Here is an 18363-nt window from a genome sequence, read left to right on the forward strand (position 1 = left end):
ACTCTGTTGCACTGTACTCTCCCAAATGCTTAGCACAGTGCTCTGCACTCAGTAAGTGCTCAGTAAATACCATTGATTGATTGGCACCTCCATCTTTCTACATATCATAACTTTAATTAGAAATTCTAAAGTGTTAACCACATATGATATAACTGATACGGAATCTTAATTCTTAGGAGTTGAGAGATGGACATCTTGGCCCAAAACAGAGAAAGGCAGACATAAATGTGGGAAGCAAGCCTGACTATAATGTTACATTTCCAAAGTTTCAAGGTATGATATGACACGGAATGGCATGCTATTAATGAAGGCCAGAGCTGGTGTTTGAAACTCGTTGCAATAGAATTATTCCTTGTGAGAAGCAGGCAAGGATGTTTAGAAAGGAGAGGATGATGGATTCTTGATTCACAAGATCATGTTTATGTAATCTATGATATGCATGGATTCACTGACCCTTTTAAACATTATTATAATGCTGGTCTTTTATTAAAGATTGACCAACAGTAAAAAATGTGTAACTCTGTAAATTTGGGCTGTTTAAGGAATGACATTTTGTTGTCATTTTAGATGGCAAAGTAGACCAGAAATCTGACCTCAGAATCCTGAAAGACCCATATTACTCAAAAGATCCCATGGAAGTCTCAGATTACCAAGAAGATTTAGCCTCTGCATCATCTACTCACCAGGTGCAGGTGAAAGTAAATTGAAATAGGATGCTACTGAGATACTGTAAGAACGTGAGCTCTTTGTCAGAAAACACGTTTGTTCTTCCTCATTTTGGATGAATTGATTTTTTTTGCATATACCGAAACATATTCAAGAAGCCATTGGCAAAGTTGCTATTGCAAGTCGGTGGAACAGAGGGTTCTCTGAAACCCCATGGAAGCTTTGGGGAAATTCCAAAAGTATTGAGTGGCTCTAGGGGAAACCTAGACTGGGGAAAGCCAGCCTTGCCAGGGATTCTCAAGGAGTTGAGAGAGTTCCAGATCCTACCTCAGCTTCATTAGGCTTCTAAAAGTTTGGAGAAGAATAAAGGATCTTCTGGGATCCTTCAGAATTTTTCTCAGCCTTTAGAAACACTCTTGGTAGGGAGTCCTGAAACTATTCTGACCCCTCACATGGTCTCCAGGTCAGGCGGGAGTAGCTCATCTTGGAGTTTTCTAAATTGTGGACTCTTCTAAATTGTAAGTTCCTGGTGGGCAGGGACAGTGTCTACCCTCTCCATTGTTGGTACTCTCTGAATCACTTACTATAGTGCTCCACATCAGAAAGTGCTTAATGAATCCCATTGATTGAATGGACCTTGACTGGAACAGAAAGTCTCCTGAGGTTCCCTGCGCACCCTGCAGTTCAGGATGTTGTGCTATTGTCCCATGGTCCTTATTTGGCCATCGGTCAACTCTCCAGTGGTTGGTTTCTGGTGATGTAAGTGCTCTGATTCACAAATAAGGCCCTGGGAAGACCTTCTGGATAATAAAAGGATGGCAATATCACCTCACTTCAGCAATTCCTTTGGCTCTAGGAGAGGTCAAAATAATTACAACAGAAGCCTCCTTTCTCTGCCGGTGGTCTCCAGACTTGGGTGACCAGATGTGCTGCAGCAGGTGGAGCAATCACTATTTTGGGGTTCCTCTGATGCTGCTCATAAGGGTTCCACTTGGGGCAGGGTAGTGGTAGTGGACCAGCAGGGAAGTGAAGGAGTTGCAATGAGGCTGCTCAGCTTTTTCCTCTTCCTTTTCCTTCCTACCACCATCACTCACCTCACCATGTTTGATCTGGCCTATTCCTGGAGGTGTCCTGTAGCTTTTCAGCAGAGCCACCATAAACATGTTTCTAGTCATTGCTGGAAAAGTGCAGGGTGCTGCCTGCTGGGAGGATCTGAGCTGCAAAGAGCCCATGGCCCAGGTGGTAATGGTGAGGGTGGAGGCAAGTAGCTTTGTGCGGGGCGGGGGGGAGGGGAGTGGGGGGCGGGCATGGGAGGGGTGTGTGTGTTGCTGTATTGGCAGGGTTTTATTATTTTAATGTAAAACCCTAATTTATGGATATTAAGTTGAAGCATACAACTCATTAACCATAATCTAGTTAAATGTTTTTTTTAGGCCTTGATGTATTGCTTGGAACTAGAATTATTTTTTGACCTTAAGCCAGAGCATTTAAAATGGATGAATGAAGACAATAATGGGAGTAAACATAAAATGGAGGATGGTTACGGTGGAATTACCCTGTTAAACACTTTGCACAGTGATTTTGGGATTATGCTAAAATCTTCCTTTATTTTAGTTCACTAGTTCTACAGACATAACTAGCAGGAAAACTTTGACTAGGACCCAAGCCTCAAGAGTTCCAAGGGAAGCTGACTTTCTCAAGTAAGACTCTATTTCTCTTATTCTTGGAGGAATGTGTGGTAGTTATGCATTCAGTAGTGGGCATTATGAATTCAAATGAGGCTCAACAGAGGCATTATTGGTGGGTGGGTTGGTCTAAGTAACCTTTGGTAATGTTTAGGTGAGTTTAAGTAACTTTAGGTTATAATTTTTTATAGTGAGTGCTTAAATTTTAAATGAAATTAGTCAGGTTAGCAGTACCATGATGCACATAGATAACTCTCCACATGAAGCAGCATTCCCTTTGGATAGGAATCCCACCAGTTGGAGTGCCATGAGGAAAAACAGCATCAATGGAGCCTTGCCTGATGGCTCCTGCGGGAAAGCAGGCCTCTGCCTTCAACCCATCTTCTGATCCTTTTCCACCTTCCATCAGAGACCATGGAAGGCTGATGGTTCCCTATTCCTTTCTTTATCTCCGCACTCACCCTTTACTCACAACTGGCCATAGTAAGGGTCTCCCGAGACTCATGCTATGCTCTATTCTCTATCTACCCCAGCCCCCTGATGTTGAAACCCTCAGCATCCCGAAACTCAGTTTTTGCTCTCATTTTTTGAGATGTTTGTTTTAAACCAGCTGCCAAAGGAAATAATCACTTTAAACAAGTGCCCCCTCCTATTACAATTTAGGATGAGCTCATATTGCATATTAATCTCTCAAAGATAATGAAAAATACTTCATTCCAAATGTCATAAGCACTTTAGGTATCTGAAACATTTCTGTTATTTTGGGGGATTGGGCACTCAGGGCCTATGGCATTTTACATCTTGGGTAGGATTCTTCTGGTGCTTCATGCTAGTGCACCATGAAATTGCTTGAGGAGTTTGCTACCTCCATGTAGTCCCTGCTGGCTAGCTCTGTGATTTGACTGTAGAGACACTGATGAGACAAACATAGAGGACAAGTCTTGGACTAAAACCTAATATTCAAAAGCCACAAAAAAAGGAATATATAAAGAGGCTGAAGTTTGGGGAAAGAGTTTCATAGTGAGATTGGGTCAAGGTGGAGGGAGAAGAAAGGGACAGAGAGGGGCAGTGAGGGTTCAGAGTGATGATAGGGAAATGGGATCAAAGATATTAAGGGGAAAGTTATGGCCCCACTCAGCTCCTACTCTCAGACATCTCTTTTTGTTGGCGCGGGGACTCATTTCTCAACATTCCCTGCTGTTGGAATGATCAAGTGCCTGCCATTTGCATGAGGAGCTGTGAATGTGATCAGAGCTTCCCAGTTGGCAAGTAAGAGCTCCCAAGACACCATCTTGTCAGCTACTTAGCTCAGAGGAGATGTGTGCCTCCATCAAGTGCTTGGGTCTGGGAAGGCAGGCTGCCAACTTCAAGTGGGTTATTGCTAGTGAAATGTGGGGTTTCTGCACGTTGGAAATGAAACTGAATCATCTGAGCAGTTCAGTGCACTGTAACTCATTTGTGCCATGACAGCCCAAACTCTATCACTACTTGGATGCAAGCATAACAATTATCTGAATATTGGAGTACTAAAATATACATTGGCTGAGTTTTCCAGATATTTCAAGGTAAAAAAGGTCTTTTCTTAAAATGACTATATCAAAGGTCTTCAGGAGGCTTCTATTAGCTATATCATTTACATGTTTAGATACAGTCTCTGTGGTTTTCATCTAACTGTACAGAGGATATATACATTTAAAATTTCAAAAGTATGAGTAAAAATCATTTATATATAATGTATTTGTTAAGCGCTTACTCTGTGCAGAGCACTGTTCTAAGCACTGGGGTAGATACAAGATAATCAGGTTGTCCCACAGTCAGAATCCTTGTTTTACAGATGAGGCAACTGAGGCACAGAGAAGTTAAGTGGCTTGCCCAAGGTCACACAGCAGACAAGTGGCAGAGCCAGGATTATAACCCACATCCTCTGACTCCCAAGCCTGTGCTCTTTCCACTAAGCCACAGTGCTTCTCTATTATATGGCCACATAATGTAAAAGAGTGATATTACCCAGTGGAAATTTCCTGTAAAAAATGTTGAAAGGACTTTGGTAGATGAAAATGATTTGCATGGCAGTGTTTTAAAAGCATGTTTAGAAATGATACACCCATGTTTAGACACCCAGACCCACTCACCTGCATAAGGATGTTTTACACTCACATTTAGACTCAAATATATAGGGGCCCACTTGACCCACTGGTAATACATGGCCAGTCACACTTGCTTCCTTTAGTTCCATCCCTGATTCCAGATACATAGCAGGAAAAGGAAAAGGTGTGGTATGGAAAAAAGCCCAACTGGGCTTGGTTGGGGGAAGAGAGAAGAAAACCTGGTGAGATCACTGGTAGAAGGGGCTGTACAGCTTTGGAGGAGATCCAAAAAATGGGAGGCTCCATGCAATGGTGTTTTCTTACAGAACATTCAACACCCTGTCGGCTTTCACATTCAACCCATATACAATTGCAAAATTCAGATTTCATTTTATTATAATGTCACCCTTGCAAATAGTGGTATGTTTTCCTATTTTAATCTCCGAGATTCATGGTTGGTGGTGAAGAGAATAACATGCTGATTTTAAGTCCCTGCATCCTCAGCCGGCATGGGAAAGTGAGAGGAAAACTGACATCTGACATTAACAGCTTGGCATCCCCTCCGCTCTATTCCTGAGGATGAGTTCGACCCAGGGTGGGGGGGTCTGAGGGACAGAACTTCTTCATTCCCTAACCTCCTGGGAGGAAGGGAGGCAGGCAGGTTTGCCCTCTATTTCTTAATGTCTTGGAGAAGCAGCGTGGCTCAGTGGAAAGAGCTTGGGCTTCGGAGTCAGAGGTCATGAGTTCGACTCCCGACTCTGCCACTTTTCAGCTGTGTGACTGTGGGCAAGTCACTTCACTTCTCTGTGCCTCAGTTCCCTCATCTGTAAAATAGGGATTAAAAGTGTGTGAGCCCCACGTGGGACAACCTGATTACCCTGTATCTCCCCCAGCGCTTAGAACAGTGCTCGGCACCTAGTAAGCGCTTAACAAATACCAACATTATTATTATTAATGCTACTGGGCCCTTAGACTTGATCAGGATATGGGGTATTCACTCACTGTGTGCTTCTTTCCCAGGTGGTGCCTGGGGCAGCTGACCAGCTCTTGTTCTTCCAAATATAGTATCTTTATAGCTGAGCCAAAATGTAAAGCATTTTCTATAAACATTCCTACCCAGAGCTGTGAGTATTGCCCTCTCATTAGGAATAACCTAGAATCTGATGGTGTACCAAACCCACCCCAGTGTTTTCTGTGAATATGAAGACGCTGTCTTCATCTGGGCAGCAAGGCCAGGTGCTCTGATTGTCTTAGAGATGGGTCCCAGGTGGCAATTGACTGGAACTTGAAAATAGTAGGACCAGAAGCAAGGTAAGGGAAAGGAAAGAGCAGTAGAAGAGAGGAAGAAGGACCTGAGAGCTTTTGGGATAGCTGGAGAAAAGCTAATTCCTGGGAGAAAGAAGAGTGTGGCTGTGAGCAGAGTAGGGATGACTGAGGAGGAGAAGGAGCCCCAACAGGAAGGGGGAATGATGATAGGGGGAAAGAGGTATTTCTGCTAGACTACTGTAAGATATTATCCTCATGAAATTATATTCTACTCTTGCAGTGGCATTATTCATCTGTCAGTCTTGGCAACTGGTTCTTGAACCCTCACCGGCTCCTGCTTTTTGTGATCATTGTTAGTAACTAGTCTTTTGAGTCTGCTGGACATTCTAGGTTATAGTTGTGTACTCAGAAATATATTTAGAGCCTATTGTCTCTGAGCCCCCTCATTACCTAACAGGGGTTTATGTTTCAGACTGAAACCATAGAGGCCATCGTGATAGGACTGATGTTTACAGTGTAGACAAGGAATTATGATATTTCTAAATTGTTGTGTTTTAGTAAAAATGATGCTAGTTGTATAATCCTCAATTCTCAAATATTATATAGCATGTCTGTTATGTAACTAATGTGGGGTAGAGGGAAACAATAAGGCAGGACCTCTCAGGTCTTCAGGATGAATATTTCTTGGGAGCCAGTAGATGAAAGAAAGCAAATGAGCAAAACAATACAATTGGAAGAAAGCAAGGCTGAAATATATGCATTGTGTGCTTTATTAATGAAAATCAGAGGAATGAGGCATGAAAAGCCTGAGAAAAATAGGTACTGAGGACAGGTTTTTAATTTATTAAACTTCTTTGATTTCCAGGCAACATTGGAGAATTTCTAAGACCACAATTATTTTTCCATCTTTATAATTTCACAAATTTGAGTCCATAGCCTTAAAATAAACCAAGCTCCTCGTTCTAATCAATGAACAACTGGACCTTTTATTTTTTTTCCCTGCTTCCCTCTCTATATAAGCAGAAAATATCCACAAGAGGACGCTCAAAAACAACCTGAAATTCTGGTCTTGAATTCTGTTACTTTGGTCTCCTGGATTGCTCTTGGCGAACTGATTGTGCTTTTTACGCATTACCAACAACTCAGTCCAAGGATTGTGTAGAAAACCATAACTCTGTGATCCTGTTCTGATTGTCAGCCTTTTTTTATGGTATCTCCTAAGCACTTACTATGCGCCAGGCACTCTTCTAAGCATAAGGGTAGATACAAGATAATTGTATTTACATGTGTTCCTAGAGGTTGGGACTGCTCAACCCATATTCATAGTAAAGGTATGGGAAAAGATTCCATTGGCAGAGCCTTCATCCGTTACAAAAGATAAGGGCAAATATATTCTCTTTTATCCTATGCCTTATTTTCTATTCAGGAACAGTAAGAATTTATTCTTAATGCAAAGAGTCAGACTTGTGCTGTCTATGCCCAACTGGGTCCATGCATTATTCCCATATACACCAATCTATGGTGAGAGAGGAGGAGATGAGCTAGCAAGGTTACTGGATAGACTCATCAGGTCCTCTATTCCTCCAGTGGCTCATTGACAGTTACTAGGGTGGAAAAGAAATGGCAGTTTTGTATTATTGTAATCCAGAAGCCTAATTCCTAGCTTGTGTACAATTGGAAACTTTTCTTGCCAGGTTTCTCGGTCAGCAAATTGAAATGAAAAACCGTCCCCTTTTCTTTCCGAGAAGTGTTTGCATCACCGTTTCTTTCTGTCTAAATACTGAACGTAAAGACTGTGTATTCAGTCCGTTAATTGTGTTTTAGGTGTTCCCGTTGTTTAGCTCCTCGCCCGTCTGATCCCTTTGCTCGGTTCTGTCAAGAATGCGGCTCTCCTGTCCCACCCACTCTGAGTCGTCACCTCCTTCCCCTGGAAGGAGCTCAGGTCAGCAAAGAAAACTTTAAACACATCCCAAAGCGCTGGAGCTGCCCTTTATAAAGCCTCAGCAAACCAAATCACTTAATACTGAGACCTTGTAGGTTCCTCATACCTGGGCTTGGAAAAACCTGTTCTTGGTGTCATTCTACTCTTCACGCTGCCTAATGATAGCAGATTGTTGAATACTTTTCACTGCTGTGTTTTCTTTGTGTTCCCAAGTGACTAAGAAAAAGGTTGAAATGTCACTCCCAGATCTCAATGTTCTTTTTAAAAATTCAGACATCCCTGGAAAAACAAAGATTTTTCAACCCAGACATTTTCAGTACAGACTAGTGTGCATAGTGCAGGTTCAGTGAAGAGAAATTCATAGGGAATATACATGAGAAGCCTAAATCATTCGCATACCTGTCTATACAATAACTTACTGCAGACTTACTGCAGACCTACTGCAGGGGAGCAGCAACTGATGTTATAAGCAACATATTAACTTTCATCTTTGTATTTGAGATCATAATTGGACGCTTAATTCGGAATTATTTCCTCAAGCAGATTAATTACATGTGCACAGTATTTGGTGTCAGTTTAACTGTTCTTTTTGTATTTTGATGGAAAAAAATACAGTACTCTAAGAAATACTTTTGCAATCACTTTCTTCTCTATCAAAACTCACTTAACTCCCCACGTACCTTTAGATTGAACTGTTCTACCAAAAATTAGACATTTATTTTTGGATGTGTCTGCTTTTGGACTGACAGTCTGGATCTCTATGAGGCTTCTCTCAGATTCTGCCTGGGTTGAGCCCTTGAGCCCATTTATAGTAATGATAATAAAAAGTAGTGATAATAATAATTGTACTTGTTGAGTGCTTACTATGTCCAAAGCACTGTTTTAAGTGGAGAGGTAGATACAAGATTATCAGGCTGCACCCAGTCCCTGTCCTACGAGGGGCTCACAGTTTATATACGACAGTGTAAGATTTAGTCTCCATTTTCCTGATGAGGAAACTGAGGCTCAGAGATGTTTTTCTCCTCTGCCTCTTCCCTGCTGCAGACTCACAGTTCGGCTCTCCTCCCTATCCTGCCATGTCCTGCTGTCACTGGAGAACGTTAAGGAAATTAAGGGTTGTCAAATTTAGAATTACTATATGTAGCCTCAATTTTCCCAACCATTTGGCATAGGAGATAATTCAAATAAATGAGATTCTGGATGATCAAGAATGACATTTAAATGGATTCTAATACCATAGAAATAAAAAACAGACCCACCACCATGACTTGTCCAAAATCACACACAGTGGACAAGTGGGAGAACTGGGATTCAAATTTAGGTTTTCTGACTTCTAGATCCCATGTTCTTTCCACTAGGCCACACTGCTTCCCATTTTTCCAATCCAAGAAACTGGAGAACTGAGTACAGTGTACAGTGTTACCCCTCTGCTGGAGAAGAGCCCTGCTTGGGATGCAGTTCTGGAGGCGGTCTGACCTCATCTGGGCCAAGCTCAGCCCAGAGGGAGTGGAGCCTAGTTACAGGCTTTTTATCTAATTTTCTTTCTGGCTGATCTCAGTTGGCATTCATGTGGCTTGCAGGAAGGAGTTGGGGGAAAAGAATACATTCCTGATGCTTCAACCCTAAAGCGGTTGTCCCGGTGTGCTGTTGGAATGTGTAGCTACACAGGAGGTATATTGGCTTCCATTTTATATTTGGTAATACCGCAGGGCTCTTCTCCAATCAGTGGTAGGAGAGATCCCTTTGTAGTTTCTTGGATGTAGAAAAACTGACTGAAGAAAAAAGAGAATGCTTGGGAATTGTGGGAGACAGAATAAAGGAGAGGTGGGGGGACTTACATTGGGAGGGAGCAGAAAAAGAAAGAAGCAGCATGGTCTAGTGGAAAGAGCACAGACCTGGGTGTCAGCAGACCTGGGTTCTAGTCTTGCCAGCTGTGTGATCTTGGGCAAGTCATTTAACTTCTCTGTGTCTGTTTCCTCAACAGTAAGATGGAGATTTAGACTGTGAGCCCCAAGTGGGACTGTGTCCAACCTGATTACCTTGTATCAATCCCAATGCTTAGAACAGTGCTTAACACATAGAAAGTGCTTAATAAATACCATCATCATCATCACCTGTTTCCCCCCTCTTTTAGACTATGAGCCTCTTGAGGGACAGGGAATGTCCCTGACCTAGGGATTTTAAATCTACCCCATTACTTAGAACAGTGCTTGATACATAGTAAATGCTTAACAAATACCACAATTATTATTAAGCATTAAAGAAGAGAGAGAGGAGGTGGAGTTTGTGATTTTTAGCACCCCTATTGTTGTCTTATATATTTATATCTATTTTGTTCTCTTAGACTAACATCATAATAGCACATTGATGGGACCAAGCTAGGGAGTAGAAGGCCTGGTTTTTATTCCTGGTTCTGAGTATGTAAAGTGTGACTTTGGGCACGGAAACATCTAGCCTGACCTTTGCTTTCCAGCTTACTTGGACTGCCTCCTGGTCAAAACCCAGCCCCAGCTTCTCTCCATCCAACCTTCTCCGATTCCTCTGCAACCTCACCCCACTCACACTTTCTACCCACCAGAAGCCTAAAACTAATGGCTTTGGTGCTAGCAGCTCATGTGCGGAACTGGAGAGATATTGAAGGAGTGGGAGAGTCGGTGCACGGCAATAAGTAGGTGAGAAGTATGAGCAGGAGGAGGCTTCAAGGAGGTGGAATTGGGATTTTGAGGGATAGACTGTAAGATTGTCCTCTTATGGCACTGAAAATCTGTCTGATTAACTCTGCTACCTCATTTCTGTTATTTTTTCTCTGACTGAGATGGCTTATCAGTCCTGCTTCATCACAAATGCAGTGTGTTTGATTGGTAGTGACCCCAAAATGAATTGTGCAACTGAAGTTTGAAAACCTTTCCTGAGTTTCCAATGGTTAGGATATGGGATCCTGAGTAAGGAGCCCTGGGGGTGTAGAGGTTCAGCCAAAGAGCAAGTCAAACATCCTTCCCTGAATCACACCTTGTTCAGCTTCTAAGCGGAAGGCATTAATATCTGTTCCTTACTCTCTGCTTCAAATTTGTGTAAAGATTAATAACAGCTTATGAAGTGTGAGAAAAAATTCTGAACAAAGAAAAATTAAGGTGACTTCCTTAAAACTTCATGCTGAGAATAGAAAGATAATTCATCCTCCCATTCATCTTTGGTTTGGCAGTTACTTGTTCCCTATCTTAATAAAGCAGTCTTTGGAATTTTGGGGGGGGGGGGGGCGGGAGGGATGGGGGGGACACACTTACAGTGACCTACAGAGACACATACTCTGAAAGGCCCAGAGACTGGGACACAGAGTGGGAAGGTGTGCCATATAGATAAATGAGGTAATGTCTATATTAATGTCTGTCTCCCTCCTTCTAGATTGTAAACTCCTTCTGGGTGGGGAATGTGTCTGTTTAGTGTTGTACTGTACTCTCCCAAGTGCTTAGTACAATTCTCTACACAGAGTAAGCGCTCATTAAATACGATTGAATGAATTGAATGAATGAATCTCCCAGCTTGATTTCTGCAATTGCCTCCTCACTGGCCTCCCTACCTCCAGTCCATACTTAATTCAGCTACCCAGATCATTTTTCTAAAGAAACATTCTTGCCATGTCTCCCTACTCTTCAAAATTCTCCACTGATTACCTATTTTCCACATCAAATAAAAACTCCTGTCCATTGATTTAAATCACTCAATCAGTTCTTTCTCTTCTGTTGATTCACTCTCTTCTCCCACTACACCACAGCTCACACTCTTTGCTTTTCTCAAGCTGATCTACTCACAGTGCCTTGTTTTCATGTGTCCCTCCACCAATATGTTGCTCACATCCACCCCATGCCAGAACTCTTCAAATTTAACAGAGCACGTGTCCCCATCATCAAAACCCTTCTGAAATCAAATCTCCTCCAGGAGATCTTCTCCAATTAATTTTGTACCACCCAAGTATTTAACTATTCATAGCCTCTTGCAATACTTCTATACTTATTTTACCATTTATGCATATATCCATAATTTATTTATTTATATTAATGTTTGTCTCATCTAGACTGTAAGCTCCTTGTGGGCAGAGAATGTGTCTACCAACACTGTTGTACTCTCCTTAGGACTTAGTACAGTGTTCTGCACACAGCAAGCACTCACTAAATACCAGTGATTGATTCCCTGTTAAGCACTAACTCAGGTACTTATCACCTTTTCTTCTTCCTATCTGTAATTTACTTTAGTGTGACCTAGCAAGCTCTAGTGGAAAAGGAATAGGACTGGGAATCAGATGACCATTTGCTTGGTTTGTGACCTTAGGCAAGTCACTAATGTTTAATGAGGGAGATAGGGACTGTATGTGAACTGATGATCTTATATCTACTGCAGCGCTTAGCACAGTGCTTGGTACATAGTAAGCCCTTATTAAATATAATGGTTATTATTGAGGACAGGGATCATGCCTATTAGTTCTTTTGTAGGCTCCTAAGTGCTTAGCTCAGTGTCTGCATACAGTAGGTACTCAATAAATTATATTTATTGATTGATCCCTAATTAACCCAAACAATCCACATGGACTTTTCCACAGACAGAAAGGGAGCCTCCCAGAATGTCTAACATTCTCTCTAGTAGCCCCTTGGCCGTGACTGCACCCAATTCCTTTTAAATCCATTGATACTTCCCACTTGTCCTAATGAGAAATCTTGTTTTTGCTCCATGCCAATCTAGGGGTATTCCATTTCCATACTTTAACACCAGCGAAGCACTTAAGTACTCTCAACCTCCCTTAGCACTTAGGGCCCTTTCTTACAAACCCTGTTATATAAGTACTAACTCATGGCCATGTCCCCTTTTCTCACCTGCTAGATTGCAAATGCTTTTAAGGGAAGAGCTCTGCAAAAAGTAGACACTCAAATACTATTGATTGACTGCCTCTTTTACTCTGTTCAGATTTTCTTCCTGTGGAATAAGCACATGAATTCTACTCCTACCCAGCTTTCTTCTTTGTCTCTCAGCCACCTTCCTACTCTCTCCTTTCCCTTCTTGTTATTTGGTCCCAAGCTTTGCCTGCTGTATCACAGGGATTCAGGAATCCAGAGGCCTAGGGACCTCGGGATTTATAATTATTCAAGCACCCATACTCACTTAAGTAAAATGAGTGATTTGCCCCGGTTATATAACGGGTCTAGGCCAGTGATTTTTAATTTGGAATCAGGGCTTGCTGATCCTAATCTTCTGTTTTCTCTGTTGTGCAATATCCCCACCTGAAAATAAGCCTCTCTTCTCTCTCTAAATCCATTTTTCCTCTTTTGTACAGATGGGATTATGTGGAGAATGCAGAACTAGAGTTCCAATGAACACCCTGAATTGTATTGTCTGTGAAACCCCGCTCGCTACACAGCTGCAGTCCCCAGCCAGTACCCATTTAAAGGTAATGAAACATAACAGAAATAAAATGACAGATAGGACATTTTCAATAGTGGATGGAATATTTTGTTTCTGTAAAAGAAAGTCTTGAGAGAACTTAATTCTTGCTGAGGAGAAGCTATTTTGTTCATTACAAAACATGTTACATAATAGGGCCCTACACAGGCTGAAATATGAGAGAGGAAGAGGAGGAAGGTTTCTAGCATTCCAGAAGAAAAACCAGAACCACGGACCCACATGCTCAGAATCCCAGGGATTCCCAATCCAAGGTTAGTGGGCTAGTAGTAGCAACCGAAAAAAAAAAAATCAGTGCTCTTTTATCTTCAGTAGCTCACAGTTTACAGTAGAGAATAACAGTTGAGCCTTGGCCTCTACGTGAAGGAATTGGTTCCCAGGATGGCGGGGCAGTCGAAGGCGTTTTATGTGCCTGTTGCATTAATGGCCAAAGTGATCACAGCATGATGCCGTGCTGTAATGCCACAGCCTGACAGGCAATCACTTTGTTAGCTGCTGTTGTCTTTGCTATCTACATTAGCCAGTTGTTTTTCAAAGATTCCAGTTGGGCCGTCCTCTTTTGAGTAATTCTTTGGTCTGAAACTCTCATCACTGATGACGGAGCCTAGCAGACATTCCCCTACTTGCAGAGCTGGGACTGGAACCCATGTCACCTGATTCCCAGAGCTGTACTCTTTGGACTGGACTGACAGCAGGGCTGTATGTCAGCACACAACAAACCTATATCACAGTTGACAGGAGAAATGAAACAGCATCACTATTGACATCTATTAATGGACCAGCTGTTAGGGTGATGGCATGAAATTCAATTTAGGCACTATCCATGGACCCCAGGGGCTCCACAGTCTATCTGGGGAGGGCAGAGTCATAGGATAAGGGGACTTTCATCTCAATCACAAGAAAAAACATTGAAATTTAAAAATTCAAAAGTAGCAGTAAAAAAAAGCTTTCATCACTGCTTGGAGGAAGCAATTTTTAGGCAGTTTTGTCCTCAGTTTTCACAGAACGCATTTGAAACATTAAGCAGTATAGAGCACTAGTTAAAAGGCCATGAGAACGGATGTAACTAACCAACACAGTTTGATAAATAACAGGAACAGGGAGAACTAAGGTGACTGAGGATTCATTGTAATTGAGAAGGTGGAGAAATCAGTCAAGGAATTATTCCTGGAGGAGGGGAGTCTTTTAGATGACTCAAAATGTTAGGGCCTAGATTATGGCTAGCACTGGGAGAATGTATAAGAAGTAGGTCTATAAAATATCTGAGGAAGAATCAGACGTTTTGGGATGGTGTCTGCCAGATGGTGAAGACAGTGAGGGTTGGAGCCCCAGGAACCAGGATGATAGTGGGGCCTTGGACTGTGATTGGGAAGTTGGAAATTCAGGACCATTTTGGAGGATTCCAACAGGTACATTCAATCATGTTTATTACTATTAGTATTGTAAGCTAATGAGATGCTTGTTTATAAGTTTGTCTTTCTGTTGACCTAAAGATACACATGATTAATCTTTTCTTTTTAAAGAGGAAGATCATCTGTCTCACTTGTGGAACAGGAAACCCCATCCACCTCAAGCACTGTGTGACATGTGAGAGTCCCCTGCCTGAAACACAAGCGGTAAGCATTAAGAACTCACAAGCTTCCATAGTATTTTTGTACCTATCTTCTAAACCCTATTATTAAGCACTAACTCATGCATCTACTCACTTTTATTCTTCCCATCTATAATTTATTTTCAGACTTGTTTCCCCTCATAGATTGTAAGCTCTCTGAGGGCAAGTGCTTAGTATAGTGCTCTGCTATTGATTAGTTTCCCGGTTGTTACCTAAGTACTCTTAGTTGCCCATAAAAAGTATTTTTGGTCATGTCCATTCACATGTTTGGAATTAACTGTAATATTTTATGTCCTGACTTCTGTCCAGGTGGCAAGTATGAGTTTTTCTTTTTTTAAAACCTCTCAGCATGTTAGTTGCTTCTGGCATTAAAATCACAGAGGTAGATTAAAGTGCTTTTTAATTGTGTAGCATTTTCACTGTTCTTTGGAAAGGGCAGTAAAAACATGCCCTTCACTCATGCTAGTTCATCTCAGGAGCAGACCCTGTAATGATTGCCTCCGTGAGGATGAAATTAAACCTGCTGTAATTAACTCTGAGGTGTACTGCAATGTGCTGCAGTGAGATATACAAATAGTTTCCTCTGCTCTATATAAAATGCTGCTGCTCACCTTGTTTGGTTTTCTCAAAGAATAGTTTCTTTTTTTTTTTTCACCAGCCTATAATAAAGGGAGAAACAACCCCACCTCCATCCACTTGGAGAGGAAAAACCATTTCCTGCCCAAAGTGTGGCCGTAGAAACTGTTGTGATGCTCGCTTTTGTGATTGGTGTGGAACCAAGGTATGATTCAACTCTGACTCCTGCAATCCTGAGCTTTCCAGCCCAAGCCTGACCAGATCTGAATCTGTGTTCTCTTGTTTTGATTCTGTAACTCTGCTGTCAGGATTCTAATAGGGTTCTCTTTTGGGAGTTTGTTTTTGCCAGTTGTGCCTGAAGAATATGGAAATGGACAATCATTGATGTTTCCTTTTTTGTTCTTGATGGTTTTATTCTTGCCTTATAGTATTACAGTTGCTAAAGTCCATTTCCTCCTCTTCTCCCTGTCTCTGGCCTTCTTTTCCATTTCATTCTCACTCCTTCCTCTTTTCCTTCCCATTTTTCAATTTCATTCTTCAGTTTCCTCTGGCATGGCCTCAAAAAGACCTCAGATATTTCCTTTTGTATTTCTGCTCTGTTGACCTGCCTGATCCCTTTTGGCTGGTGGTTTTTTGTTATTTTTATGAACAACCATCCTTCAAGGTCATTCCGTATTTTATCACTGCTTACATTATTCATTCTAGTTTTTATGATTACTTTCCTCTATGAGGCTCCTCATTTCCAGAGGTGTTATTTTGATTCTGTGCTTGCCTGGCTTTGTGCGGATTTGCTTCCATAAAAGTTATTTTGCCTCATAATTGAGTTGTGTCCTTGCATTTTTTACTTGATGACAGTACAAAATAAATAAAATGCAGGTTTAATAAAGGCTTAAGAAAACTTTTGGTTTCCTAAGACCCTCTTGATTCCAAATAGCATCCTTAAGAACTATTTTCAATAACAACTGAAGATAATTTCAAGTTTACATTTACATTTCCTCTTCTCTTTTGAATACTTGCATCAATTTACTTTTATTAAAATTTAGTTCCATTCCTTTACAGTTCTTCTGTTCATTTTATGTGACTATTATTCTCATTTCCTATTTTTGTTATGAATGTTCACTTAGATTTTTTACCATTTAGGTTTCCCTCAGTTTGAAACACTTTTTCTATCTGGAAAGATTCACACCTCTCTGTACAGGAAGGTATTCCTGTTTGTTATTATGCAGTGTGGAAAGACCACAGGTCCGGGAGGCAGAAGACCTAGGTTCTAATTCCTACTCTGCCAATTACTTGCTGTGTGAGCTTGAGCGAGGCATTACATTTTTCTGTACTTCAATTTCCTCAACTTTAAATGAGGATTAAATACCTATTCTCCCTCCTACTTAGACTGTGAGTCCCATGTGAGACTAGGACTGTGTCCAACCTGATTAACTTGTATCTACCCAAGCTCTTAGAGCAGTGTTTGGCACATAGTGAGCATTTAAATACTTGACTACTCTTTGTTAATATTTTTATTTCTGCCTCTCCCATTAGAGAGCAAGCTCCTTGTGGGCAGGAAATGTTCTTTGTTTTGTACCTGCCAAGCTCCTTGTATATAGTATACTTTATATCATGTGGACAATCTTATAAGAATACTTTGATACTTATTAGGCTATTATTCTAATTTCTTACTAATGCTACTATTTCTTACAACTGCTTTTCCTTGATAAGCTTCCCTTCTACTTTCTAGGTAAACTATCAGAACCTCTGGAACTCAAAAGGCTAGAAAAGTATTTTTTTCATCCATGCATTTTCATTTATTCATTCTTAAAGCCTTTGTGAAATCATTTATCTTCCTGACTTCCTGCCTCTCCCTCCCCTAGTTTTCTATCTTCCTAACTTTTCTATTATCCTTGTCTAAGTTTTGAAGTATTCTTTTAAAGAAAAACCCCATAGTAATTAACTGGTCAATTATGAATAATTTCACTACTCTCTACTCTCTAGCCCAGCCGTCCTGCATGCTACTTCACCTGCACTAAATGTGGAGCCTGCAATCCCATACATGCTAGATTTTGTGGATGTTGTGGTGTTTATACAGAGTCTTTGGAAAGATTAGATTCAGAGAAGTGCATGCTTCTTAATCCTGGAGATGCTTCTGAGTTTTCTGAGGTAAGACAATTGTGATGAGAGAGCACTAAACCCTATCTAAACAACGCAAATCATTTTGGCCATCTGGTTGAAAATTGAAATTATTTGTGTACTCAGTGCACTTCAGTTTTGGACACTATCCAGATATTCAAGTATTTTGAAAGCTGTAGGATCCTGCAAGTAGATTCATAAAGATCTGGATCTGTTGGTTGTTGTAGATCAGTGCTTTTCAAGTGGTAGTATCTCAGAGCGTTTTTTTGCTACAAAAATGTATTGGCCTTCCACCCCCTCTGTCCCTTACCTTTCCAGCTGGACCTCCTCTTGACTGGGGCAGAGAGAACTGCAGCAACAGTGATGCAGCTGACGCTCCTGCCTCAGTGTCTCAGAGTTGTTCTCTGCTGCAGAGGTCTCTCAGTTGAGAGGAGGAGGGTGGAGGGATACCATGGCCAGGCAGAGATTACCACCTCTCGGTGAGTATTTCCACCATTCTCTGCAAGTTGCCCTCTCCCAGAAAGTGGTACTACCTCCTGACAAAACAAGATTGAAGAACCTTGTTGTTCATGATCAAAAACTCCTTCTCCTGACTCTGTTATAATATTTCCAGAGTGCTTAGTTTTGTGGATCCCAGTGAAAATCCATTTGGTGTTCACTTTGGGATTCAAATCCACTTGTGAGATAGGAAGCACCCCTCGAAAATGGTTTGGATTTGGTTGGGATTTGGTTCTAGTGCTAGTTCTGGTCTCCTGCTGCTGTAGTACTGGTGAAAGAAATTGTTTTCACTGTTATTCTCCTGATTGAATAATATAGATGTCCTGCCTCCATAGCTGATGTTAAAACAGGTTCCGAGAAGGTGGAGCCAATCCCAACAGGAGTAGTTTGGAAGACGATTTCACAATGCTATATTTATACCATTCAAGCTGTCACCAGCTTCTTTTAGAACTTCAGGAGCTTTAG

At 41.4% G+C, this 18363-nt stretch overlaps 1 protein-coding gene across 2 annotated transcripts in view; it reads left to right on the forward strand.

Moving 5' to 3' along the window:
* Nucleotides 1-18363, forward strand: part of DZANK1 (double zinc ribbon and ankyrin repeat domains 1) — a 48788-nt gene that overhangs the window by 8002 nt on the left and 22423 nt on the right. The window contains exons 5-12 of one of the 2 annotated variants that reach the window (XM_007672125.3): nucleotides 177-273; nucleotides 568-692; nucleotides 2281-2366; nucleotides 7529-7646; nucleotides 12970-13083; nucleotides 14618-14710; nucleotides 15365-15487; nucleotides 17266-17430. In XM_007672125.3, the coding sequence (XP_007670315.2) occupies nucleotides 177-273; nucleotides 568-692; nucleotides 2281-2366; nucleotides 7529-7646; nucleotides 12970-13083; nucleotides 14618-14710; nucleotides 15365-15487; nucleotides 17266-17430 (921 nt within the window). The remainder of the gene's footprint in view (nucleotides 1-176; nucleotides 274-567; nucleotides 693-2280; nucleotides 2367-7528; nucleotides 7647-12969; nucleotides 13084-14617; nucleotides 14711-15364; nucleotides 15488-17265; nucleotides 17431-18363) is intronic. The other variant, XM_029072416.2, reaches the window with a different exon arrangement.

Source organism: Ornithorhynchus anatinus, chromosome 9 (assembly GCF_004115215.2).
Source record: "Ornithorhynchus anatinus isolate Pmale09 chromosome 9, mOrnAna1.pri.v4, whole genome shotgun sequence".
NCBI lineage: Eukaryota > Metazoa > Chordata > Mammalia > Monotremata > Ornithorhynchidae > Ornithorhynchus > Ornithorhynchus anatinus.